This window comes from Bombina bombina, chromosome 8, assembly GCF_027579735.1.
Source record: "Bombina bombina isolate aBomBom1 chromosome 8, aBomBom1.pri, whole genome shotgun sequence".
Taxonomy (NCBI): Eukaryota; Metazoa; Chordata; class Amphibia; order Anura; family Bombinatoridae; genus Bombina; species Bombina bombina.
In genome coordinates this window covers 223,189,199-223,201,766 of record NC_069506.1, presented here as the reverse complement: position 1 = coordinate 223,201,766, position 12,568 = coordinate 223,189,199, and the positions used below count along the sequence as shown (strand labels likewise).

Genomic DNA, 12,568 nt, shown 5'->3' with positions numbered 1-12,568 from the left:
CCTTGCCGCACTCCTGCCTCCAAACTGAGGTGCTCTGGAGGTCTCGAAGTCTCACTGGCCTGGACCCTGGGGACATCGCCACCTCCACCATCTCCACTGGATTCCCGCTGCCTCCTGGAATAGCACCTGCGGCCTGCAGCCGCGCCAACATCCATTGCGGTCCTCTCTCCCTGGCAACAGCTGCAGCCACTGTGAGAAGTGAGAAGAGGCTGAAAAGCTTCTTCTCACCATCAGGTCCGGATTGGAAGAGGCACAGGACTTCCTGTTCCACCAGGTTACCAACCCACCACAGATCCCACCCACTGACCTGCAATTCACCCTCATTAACTCGTCCTGCCCCGGGGTCACAGACCCTTTCTCAATATGCATTGTTCCAGGGCTGTTATTTCAAGCATTAGACACAGCTTCTATACAGCGATTCAGGCTGTTTTTAATCCTATTGGTTGATTTCAAATCATTCAGTAGGAACGGTTATTAATCCTGTTTGCTGATTTAAAAATTCAAATTAGTCAATAAAAATATCTTTCATCCTATTGGTTGGTTAAACCAGAAAGTAGGAATGTGCAATAATCCTCTTGCTCTTATGGGGCAATATTTATTTCCATTGATCCTGGAGTTGTGTGCTGTTTCTACGATGTTGATTCAAGCCAGAATTACTTCTAACCAGTTGAACAAAAAGTTAAACTCAGGAATATATCTGAGTGTACGCTCTGGCACATTCAAATTTATTTATCTTTGATTTATTTATTTATGGAATATGATTTACTTTTTGTCATTTATTTTTTGTTCTTTACAGATTTGTGTAATAAAAAAAAGTGTAACCCTAAGTATCTCAGTCAATAACATTGATTGCAAACAGCTACAGCCTTTATTATAGTGAGTATATATACAATATAAGAACATTCTTTTATAACACTGTTTTTTCATCAAAGCGAATAACCACAAGATATAACATTTTGTATCAATAGTGATATTGACGGCAAAACCATTAATGCATAGCCCTGAATTTGAATATCTTGCATATAACTGCAATACATTATAAAATATAGAACCCTATTTTATCAATTAATGAATAAATCAACCAATTTAAGTATATATTTAAACTATAATATATGCAGACAACCAAAGGATAGATTACTAGGAAAGTTCTGCTTTTCATTGAAGGCTTAAAAAAACAACAACAAAAAAGGGAACATACAAAGTTATTTTAGTATTATGCTCATATTGTATATACTAACATTACCCAGATCAACACTAGAAAATGTTTAATACAGAAATATGCCCCCTTTGTTAGCATACCAGTCCAGTCACATGGAGCTTTATTTCTTAAAGGGACATAAAACCCAAAATTTTCTTTCATGATTCAGAAAGAGCATACCATTTTAAACAATTTTCCAATAAACAACTATTATATAATTTGCTCCATTCTCTTATTATCCTTTGTTGAAAGCACAGCAACCCACTACTGGGAGCTTGATAAAAGCCAATAACAAGATGCATATATGTGCAGTGACCAATCAGCAGCTTCTGAGCCTGCCTAGGTCTACTTTTCAATAAAGGATACAAAGAGAACAAAACAAATTTGATTATTGAATACATTGTAAAGTTATTTAAAATTGCATGCTCTATCTGTATCATGAAGGAAACAAAATTGAGTTTCATGTCCTTTCAAAAGGCAATATAGACAGCTACTTAGCAGCATCCGATCGGGTGATAAAAATGTGTAGTCTACTACCAAATGATATATGTTTTGTGTACTATAAATCTGACTAACTGTTATAATAGCAAAATGTACCAACTCTTCTATAGCAGAGATAAACTTAGTGGTCTGACAATGGTGCTCTCACATACTAGTATTGATGCCATGGTGGTATTAAATAAAGGTATTTCACTCCACCATCAAATTCCATTAAAACAATCTTCTTAGCCATTTTGAAGCCACAGCAGCCTTGCCTGCAATACCAGGCATTAAAACCAAAGCAGCATCCGTGAAAAGTTCTATTCCTGTATCTATCCAACTACTGCTAGATGCTTGTTCATTCTTCTTCGACAAATCTTTAATCTGTTCTTCCAACATTTGTGCCTTCTGGTGGAATTGTTCTTTCATCATGTCCTCTTTTTCCTGTAAAGCAAAGATAATTCATATTTAAAAGAGCCTGTCTGTCCACATTTTATACAGTTTTAACATTTTTATTGCACAGTCTACCCAACCAGTAGCAAGAGAAAGGCTTGACATTCATCTTGGGAGAGTCTTGGATGCTTGACATTGGCTATATCTGAGGTTTCAGACAAGCTAACAAGCAGTGGTCTTACAAAAGGCAGAGCAAGCCTGCACCACAAGTTTTTCAGCTTTATAAATAGAGCCCGTAGTAGGCAGCTTCTTAATATTTTTTGGTGTACAAATAAGGTAATATTTTCCACTGTATTTCAATACAATTTTGCATAATTTAGTGACTGTGGGCCATCCAGGGAACATGTGCGTGATTGCCCATGGTAATCAATGCACAATAAAGTTCTTGCACAACACTGACACCTGAGCAGGGCCTGTCAATCACCCCAAATGAACAAGTTTAAATCCACCATCACTAAGGTAGGGAATGGCAATTTTTTGCAACATTCAAAAAAAATATTATTTACGCATTTGCTTGTTCATGATAAATCTCAACTGTTTGGTTAACATTCTAACATTCATTCAATTAATTTGTATTTTCGAATGCTAAAGAATGTATGTTTGTTTGATCATTTGAATGTTATTTTATTTTATTTTTTAAATTTGAAATTTCAATACGGTACTTCTTTATATTCAATTTCAAATGCATTGCAATCAAAATAGTAATTTTCTTTTGTAATGAAAATACAATTTGTAATTCTATATGATTTAGAATTAAAGGCTTTATATACAACTCTTTCATTGTTTCAAATTTGAATATGCACTTACAACAAAATTTAAACACTATTTCGATTTCAATAAGTTCCAATGATAATTTTTAAATCTAGCATTCAATAAAGTAAGATTCAATAACAACACACATTCGATTACTGTGTTATATTAAAAAAAAATAATGCATACATATGATTTAACTGAAAACATTCAAAAACGAATGTAACATTCGAAAAAGAAAATAACATTTGTTTAACAGAATTAGTGGGTTTTTTTATCTGTATTTACATTCGTTGGTACAAACTAATGTCCATATGACTTTGTTCTACCAAACAAATGCTATTATTTAAACACATACGTCCATCCCAACTCTAAGGTGATAGAGAGATTAAAGTGATTGTAAACTTGCACTATTATCTCAACAATATTTGTAATAAAAAAAGTAAATGATGGGCACTTTCATTGTTCAAAATCATTGTAGACGCTAAATTATATAAATAATTATGCTTTCATTTTGTTATATATTCCACCGTTTCTCCGCACGCAACGCATAGTTTATTTGGCATCCAGCAAGTTAATAATAACGAAAGGGGGCGCATTACATTTGGTTACAGCATGATTCGTCATTTTACACAGAAATAGACTATGCGTTGCAGGCGGAGGAACAGCAGAATGTATAACAAAATTAAAGGGTAATTATTAATATAATTTAACGTCTACAAAGATTTTGATCAATAAAAGTTTCCATCATTTACTTTTTTATAACAAATATTGTTGAGACAATAGTGTAAGTTTACAATCTATTTAAGATGCATTGCTACTTCTTAACTTGGGCTAAGCAAACTAACATGAGAGATCTGCATCCTCTGCTTAGTAAATGGGACCCTAGGTGTTGATATTGTTGCGCTACCAGCTAATAATGCCCATCCAGGTACCTAATATGTTCAGTTGGTAGGTGGGTAAATTTACTAAGCAGCAAGTAAAACTCTCTGGGGCCGATTTATCAAACTCCGTATGGAGCTTGATGCCCTTGTTTCTGCGCAAGCCTTTAGGCTCGCCGGAAACAGAAGATATGAAGCAGCGGTCTAAAGACCGCTGCTCCATAACTTGTCCACCTGCTCTGTGGCCGCGGACAGAAATCAACCTGATCGAATATGATCGGGTTGATTGACACCCCCTTTTAGCGGCTGCAAATCTGCAGGGGGCGGCATTGCACCAGCAGTTCACAAGTAGTGCTGGTGCAATGATAAATGCCAACAGCGTATGCTATCAGCATTTATCGATGTGCAGCGGACATGATACGCTACACTGTATCATGTCCGCTCGCACTATGATAAATCTACCCCTCTGGCTCTATTGTAATATAGCAGATGAAAGGGACACTCAAATAAAAAGGGAACCAGTATTTTTTTATCTAATGCAATCTAAATCACAGTTATTAATGTAATATGAAACCCACAAAAATGATTTCATGATGCAGCTAGAGCATGCGACTTTTAACAACTTTCTAATTTACTTCAATTATCAATTTTATTTTTTCTCTTAATATCTTTTGTTGAAAAATAGGGACGTAAGCTTAACGTAACGTAAGCTTAACAGCTTGCCAGTTTCTAGAGCACTATATGGCAACTGTTTTGAAAGATCATTATCCATTTACAAGAGCACTATATGGCAGCACTATTTATACCATGTAGTGCACCAGATATCTACCTAGGTATCTCTTCAACACAGAATATCATGGGAATTAAGCAAATTTGATAATAGAAGTAAATTGGAAACTTTTTTAAAATGATATTTTCTGTCTAAATCACAAAATACATTTTTTGGCTTTCATATCCCTTTAATGTATAACATCACCTTCTGTTTCTGTGCAATCAGCCACTCATTTTCTTTCAATAGCTTTAGTCTGTCTTCCTCCATCTTCTCCTTTAACATCAGTGTCTGCTGCTGAAAATTGATTTCCTGCTGTTCTCTGATCTTCTCCAAGCGTTGTATATTTTCCCTCTCCAACTGCAATTTCTGTTCTGCTGCTTGTTGTTTAATTCTGTTATCTGAAGTGAAGAAACAAATGTCTCTCAGGCATTGAGTGCTAGATTATTAGTGGAGCAGTATTTTTGTTTTTAAATATATATCCATAGGAATATAACATAATGTATGCTTACCAGATACATTCCTTTCCTTCCTGGCAGGGAGAGTCCACAACTTGATTCCTTACTGTTGTGAAATACAACACCTGGCCACCAGGAGGAGGCAAAGAAACCTCAGCCAAATGCTTAAATATCCCTCCCACTTCCCCTATCCCCCAGTCATTCTGCAGAGGAAACAAGGAAAAGTAGGAGAAACAGGGTATAAAAGGTGCCAGAAGAAATAATATAAAAATGGAGCCGCCCATCAAAAAAATAAATTACAGGTGGGGTTATGGACTCTCCCTGCCAGGAAGGAAAGGAATTTATCTGGTAAGCATAAATTATGTTTTCCTTCCATAAGGCAGGGAGAGTCCACGACTTCATTCCTTACTGTTGGGAAAACTATACCCAAGCTCCAGAGGACACTGATGGCTAGATTACAAGGGTTGCGGTACGGCTTTTAACGCTGAAAAAATGGCCATTCCAGTGTAATAGCCAGGAACGCATATGACGAGTCGTGTCGGTATAGCTGTAACGCAAACATTTTAGCCTGTAATGCAACGACTAGTCCCCACTCAAAAAAATGACGTTTTTGTGTGGGATTTTCAGCGCCAGTATTACAGGTTGTGCGGTCCGGCTAAAATTCTTGCGTTACAGCCTATAACGACACGATCCATACCGCCATCTGAGACCAGTAGTTATGGATTTTGCAAAACAAAAATGTTTCACAAAACTCATAACTAAAGTGTTACAAAGTACACTAATACCTATAAACTACCTATTAACCCCTAAACCGCCACCTCCCGCATTGCAAATGCTTTATTAAACTTATTAACCCTTAATCTGCCTTTCACCCACATCGTGACTATTAAATCACACCCACATCACCAACACTATTAAAATATATTAACCCCTAATCTGCCGCTCCCCAACATCGCCTCCACTTTAATAAAGTTATTAACCCCTAAACCTCCGGCCTCCCACATCGCCACCACTAAATAAACCTACAGTACTAACCCCTAAACTGCAGGACCCCCACATCGCCGCAACTAAATAAACCTATTAACCCCTAAATTGCCAGCCCCCACATCGCAAAACACTAAATTAAACTATTAACCCCTAAACCTAACACCCCCTAACTTTAAGTTAAAATTACAATATAACTATCTTATAATAAATAAAAACTTACCTGTGAAATAAAAATAAACCTTATCTGTGAAATAAAAACAGAATTTATGTTTACCTGATAAATTTCTTTCTCCAACGGTGTGTCCGGTCCACGGCGTCATCCTTACTTGTGGGATATTCTCTTCCCCAACAGGAAATGGCAAAGAGCCCAGCAAAGCTGGTCACATGATCCCTCCTAGGCTCCGCCTACCCCAGTCATTCGACCGACGTTAAGGAGGAATAATAGCATAGGAGAAACCATATGGTACCGTGGTGACTGTAGTTAAAGAAAATAAATTATCAGACCTGATTAAAAAACCAGGGCGGGCCGTGGACCGGACACACCGTTGGAGAAAGAAATTTATCAGGTAAACATAAATTCTGTTTTCTCCAACATAGGTGTGTCCGGTCCACGGCGTCATCCTTACTTGTGGGAACCAATACCAAAGCTTTAGGACACGGATGAAGGGAGGGAGCAAATCAGGTCACCTAAATGGAAGGCACCACGGCTTGCAAAACCTTTCTCCCAAAAATAGCCTCAGAAGAAGCAAAAGTATCAAACTTGTAAAATTTGGTAAAAGTGTGCAGTGAAGACCAAGTCGCTGCCCTACATATCTGATCAACAGAAGCCTCGTTCTTGAAGGCCCATGTGGAAGCCACAGCCCTAGTGGAATGAGCTGTGATTCTTTCGGGAGGCTGCCGTCCGGCAGTCTCGTAAGCCAATCTGATGATGCTTTTAATCCAAAAAGAGAGAGAGGTAGAAGTTGCTTTTTGACCTCTCCTTTTACCTGAATAAACAACAAACAAGGAAGATGTTTGTCTAAAATCCTTTGTAGCATCTAAATAGAATTTTAGAGCGCGAACAACATCCAAATTGTGTAACAAGCGTTCCTTCTTTGAAACTGGTTTCGGACACAGAGAAGGTACGATAATCTCCTGGTTAATGTTTTTGTTAGAAACAACTTTTGGAAGAAAACCAGGTTTAGTACGTAAAACCACCTTATCTGCATGGAACACCAGATAAGGAGGAGAACACTGCAGAGCAGATAATTCTGAAACTCTTCTAGCAGAAGAAATTGCAACTAAAAACAAAACTTTCCAAGATAATAACTTAATATCAACGGAATGTAAGGGTTCAAACGGAACCCCCTGAAGAACTGAAAGAACTAAATTGAGACTCCAAGGAGGAGTCAAAGGTTTGTAAACAGGCTTGATTCTAACCAGAGCCTGAACAAAGGCTTGAACATCTGGCACAGCTGCCAGTTTTTTGTGAAGTAACACCGACAAGGCAGAAATCTGTCCCTTCAGGGAACTTGCCGATAATCCTTTTTCCAATCCTTCTTGAAGGAAGGATAGAATCCTAGGAATCTTAACCTTGTCCCAAGGGAATCCTTTAGATTCACACCAACAGATATATTTTTTCCAAATTTTGTGGTAAATCTTTCTAGTTACAGGCTTTCTGGCCTGAACAAGAGTATCGATAACAGAATCTGAGAAACCTCGCTTCGATAAAATCAAGCGTTCAATCTCCAAGCAGTCAGCTGGAGTGAAACCAGATTCGGATGTTCGAACGGACCCTGAACAAGAAGGTCTCGTCTCAAAGGTAGCTTCCAAGGTGGAGCCGATGACATATTCACCAGATCTGCATACCAAGTCCTGCGTGGCCACGCAGGAGCTATCAAGATCACCGACGCCCTCTCCTGATTGATCCTGGCTACCAGCCTGGGGATGAGAGGGAACGGCGGGAACACATAAGCTAGTTTGAAGGTCCAAGGTGCTACTAGTGCATCCACTAGAGCCGCCTTGGGATCCCTGGATCTGGACCCGTAGCAAGGAACTTTGAAGTTCTGACGAGAGGCCATCAGATCCATGTCTGGAATGCCCCATAGTTGAGTGACTTGGGCAAAGATTTCCGGATGGAGTTCCCACTCCCCCGGATGCAATGTCTGACGACTCAGAAAATCCGCTTCCCAATTTTCCACTCCCGGGATGTGGATAGCAGACAGGTGGCAGGAGTGAGACTCCGCCCATAGAATGATCTTGGTCACTTCTTCCATCGCTAGGGAACTCCTTGTTCCCCCCTGATGGTTGATGTACGCAACAGTCGTCATGTTGTCTGATTGAAACCGTATAAACTTGGTCCTCGCTAGCTGAGGCCAAGCCTTGAGAGCATTGAATATCGCTCTCAGTTCCAGAATATTTATCGGTAGAAGAGATTCTTCCCGAGACCAAAGACCCTGAGCTTTCAGGGATCCCCAGACCGCGCCCCAGCCCATCAGACTGGCGTCGGTCGTGACAATGACCCACTCTGGTCTGCGGAATGTCATCCCTCGTGACAGGTTGTCCAGGGACAGCCACCAACGGAGTGAGTCTCTGGTCCTCTGATTTACTTGTATCTTTGGAGATAAGTCTGTATAGTCCCCATTCCACTGACTGAGCATGCACAGTTGTAATGGTCTTAGATGAATGCGCGCAAAAGGAACTATGTCCATTGCCGCTACCATCAACCCGATCACTTCCATGCACTGAGCTACGGAAGGAAGAGGAACGGAATGAAGAATTCGACAAGAGTCCAGAAGTTTTGTCTTTCTGGCCTCTGTTAGAAAAATCCTCATTTCTGAGGAGTCTATAATTGTTCCCAAGAAGGGAACCCTTGTTGACGGGGATAGAGAACTCTTTTCCACGTTCACTTTCCAGCCGTGAGATCTGAGAAAGGCCAGGACGATGTCCGTGTGAGCCTTTGCTCGAGGGAGGGACGACGCTTGAATCAGAATGTCGTCCAGGTAAGGTACTACTGCAATGCCCCTTGGTCTTAGCACCGCTAGAAGGGACCCTAGTACCTTTGTGAAAATCCTTGGAGCAGTGGCTAATCCGAAAGGAAGCGCCACGAACTGGTAATGTTTGTCTAGGAATGCAAACCTTAGGAACCGATGATGTTCCTTGTGGATAGGAATATGTAGATACGCATCCTTTAAATCCACCGTGGACATGAATTGACCTTCCTGGATGGAAGGAAGGATAGTTCGAATGGTTTCCATCTTGAACGATGGGACCTTGAGAAATTTGTTTAAGATCTTGAGATCTAGGATTGGTCTGAACGTTCCCTCTTTTTTGGGAACTATGAACAGATTGGAGTAGAACCCCATCCCTTGTTCTCTCAATGGAACAGGATGAATCACTCCCATTTTTAACAGGTCTTCTACACAATGTAAGAACGCCTGTCTTTTTATGTGGTCTGAAGACAACTGAGACCTGTGGAACCTCCCCCTTGGGGGAAGTCCCTTGAATTCCAGAAGATAACCCTGGGAGACTATTTCTAGCGCCCAAGGATCCAGAACATCTCTTGCCCAAGCCTGAGCGAAGAGAGAGAGTCTGCCCCCCACCAGATCCGGTCCCGGATCGGGGGCCAATATTTCATGCTGTCTTGGTAGCAGTGGCAGGTTTCTTGGCCTGCTTTCCCTTGTTCCAGCCTTGCATTGGTCTCCAAGCTGGCTTGGCCTGAGAAGTATTACCCTCTTGCTTAGAGGACGTAGCACCTTGGGCTGGTCCGTTTTTACGAAAGGGACGAAAATTAGGTCTATTTTTTGCCTTGAAAGGCCGATCCTGAGGAAGGGCATGGCCCTTACCCCCAGTGATATCAGAGATAATCTCTTTCAAGTCAGGACCAAACAGCGTTTTCCCCTTGAAAGGAATGTTTAGTAGCTTGTTCTTGGAAGACGCATCAGCCGACCAAGATTTCAACCAAAGCGCTCTGCGCGCCACAATAGCAAACCCAGAATTCTTAGCCGCTAACTTAGCCAATTGCAAAGAGGCGTCTAGAGTGAAAGAATTAGCCAATTTGAGAGCATTGACTCTGTCCATAATCTCCTCATAAGGAGGAGAGTCACTATCGAGCACCTTAATCAGTTCATCAAACCAGAAATATGCGGCTGTAGTGACAGGGACAATGCATGAAATGGGTTGTAGAAGGTAACCCTGCTGAACAAACATCTTTTTAAGCAAACCTTCTAATTTTTTATCCATAGGATCTTTGAAAGCACAACTATCCTCTATGGGAATAGTGGTGCGTTTGTTTAAAGTAGAAACCGCTCCCTCGACCTTGGGGACTGACTGCCATAAGTCCTTTCTGGGGTCGACCATAGGAAACAATTTTTTTAAATATGGGGGGAGGGACGAAAGGAATACCGGGCCTTTCCCATTCTTTATTAACAATGTCCGCCACCCGCTTGGGTATAGGAAAAGCTTCTGGGAGCCCCGGCACCTCTAGGAACTTGTCCATTTTACATAGTTTCTCTGGGATGACCAAATTTTCACAATCATCCAGAGTGGATAATACCTCCTTAAGCAAAATGCGGAGATGTTCCAATTTAAATTTAAAAGTAATCACATCAGATTCAGCCTGCTGAGAAATGTTCCCTAAATCAGTAATTTCTCCCTCAGACAAAACCTCCCTGGCCCCCTCAGATTGGGTTAGGGGCCCTTCAGAGATATTAATATCAGCGTCGTCATGCTCTTCAGTAACTAAAACAGAGCATCCACGCTTACGCTGACAAGGGTTCATTTTGGCTAAAATGTTTTTGACAGAATTATCCATTACAGCCGTTAATTGTTGCATAGTAAGGAGTATTGGCGCGCTAGATGTACTAGGGGCCTCCTGAGTGGGCAAGACTCGTGTAGACGAAGGAGGGAATGATGCAGTACCATGCTTACTCCCCTCACTTGAGGAATCATCTTGGGCATCATTGTCATTATCACATAAATCACATTTATTTAAATGAATAGGAATTCTGGCTTCCCCACATTCAGAACACAGTCTATCTGGTAGTTCAGACATGTTAAACAGGCATAAACTTGATAAGAAAGTACAAAAAACGTTTTGAAATAAAACCGTTACTGTCACTTTAAATTTTAAACTGAACACACTTTATTACTGCAATTGCGAAAAAACATGAAGGAATTGTTCAAAATTCACCAAACTTTCACCACAGTGTCTTAAAGCCTTGAAAATATTGCACACCAATTTTGGAAGCTTTAACCCTTAAAATAACGGAACCGGAGCCGTTTTAAGCTTTAACCCCTTTACAGTCCCTGGTATCTGCTTTGCTGAGACCCAACCAAACCCAAAGGGGAATACGATACCAAATGACGCCTTCAGAAGTCTTTTATAAGTATCAGAGCTCCTCTCACATGCGACTGCATGCCATGCCTCTCAAAAACAAGTGCGCAACACCGGCGCGAAAATGAGACTCTGCCTATGCTTTGGGAAAGCCCCTAAAGAATAAGGTGTCTAAAACAGTGCCTGCCGATATTATTATATCAAAATACCCAGAATAAATGATTCCTCAAGGCTAAATAAGTGTTAATATCAATCGATTTAGCCCAAAAAAGGTCTACAGTTTAAATAAGCCCTTGTGAAGCCCTTATTTACAATCGTAATAAACATGGCTTACCGGATCCCATAGGGAAAATGACAGCTTCCAGCATTACATCGTCTTGTTAGAATGTGTCATACCTCAAGCAGCAAAGGACTGCAAACTGTTCCCCCAACTGAAGTTAATTGCTCTCAACAGTCCTGTGTGGAACAGCCATGGATTTTAGTTACGGTTGCTAAAATCATTTTCCTCATACAAACAGAATTCTTCATCTCTTTTCTGTTTCTGAGTAAATAGTACGTACCAGCACTATTTGAAAATAACAAACTCTTGATTGAATAATGAAAAACTACAGTTAAACACTAAAAAACTCTAAGCCATCTCCGTGGAGATGTTGCCTGTACAACGGCAAAGAGAATGACTGGGGTAGGCGGAGCCTAGGAGGGATCATGTGACCAGCTTTGCTGGGCTCTTTGCCATTTCCTGTTGGGGAAGAGAATATCCCACAAGTAAGGATGACGCCGTGGACCGGACACACCTATGTTGGAGAAATTAAACCTAACATTAAACTATAAATTAACCTAACATTACTATTCAAATAAAATAAAAAATACTACCAATTAAAAACATAAATTACAAATTTAAAAAAACACGACGAAAAAAATAAAAAAATCTAAAATTATAAAAAATAATAAATACTAAATTACAAAAAATAAAAAACACTAAGCTTACAAAAAATAATAAACAAAATGATCAAAAATAAAAACAATTACATCTAATCTGATAGCCTTATAAAAATAAAAAAGCCCCCCAAAATAAAAACACCTTCTAGCCTACAATAAACAGCTCTTTTACCTGTAAAATAAATACAAAGTCCCCCCAACAGTAAAACCCACCACCCAACCAACCCCCCAAAATAAAAAACCTAACTCTAAAATAAACCTAAGCTACCCATTGCCCCTAAAGGGGCATTTGTATGGGCATTGCCCTTAAAAGGGCAATCAGCTATTTTTCACTGCCCT

General features: G+C 40.0%; 1 protein-coding gene across 1 annotated transcript in view; it reads right to left on the bottom strand.

The window, feature by feature from the left end:
- Positions 1-849: 849 nt before the first annotated feature.
- Positions 850-12,568, bottom strand: part of LOC128638940 (guanylate-binding protein 1) — a 147,027-nt gene continuing 135,308 nt past the window's right edge. Inside the window, exons 10-11 of the mRNA XM_053691070.1 lie at positions 4,739-4,932; positions 850-2,122 (exon numbers count right to left, since the gene is read on the bottom strand). Coding sequence (XP_053547045.1) covers positions 1,910-2,122; positions 4,739-4,932 — 407 coding nt within the window. The 3' untranslated portion in view covers positions 850-1,909. The remainder of the gene's footprint in view (positions 2,123-4,738; positions 4,933-12,568) is intronic.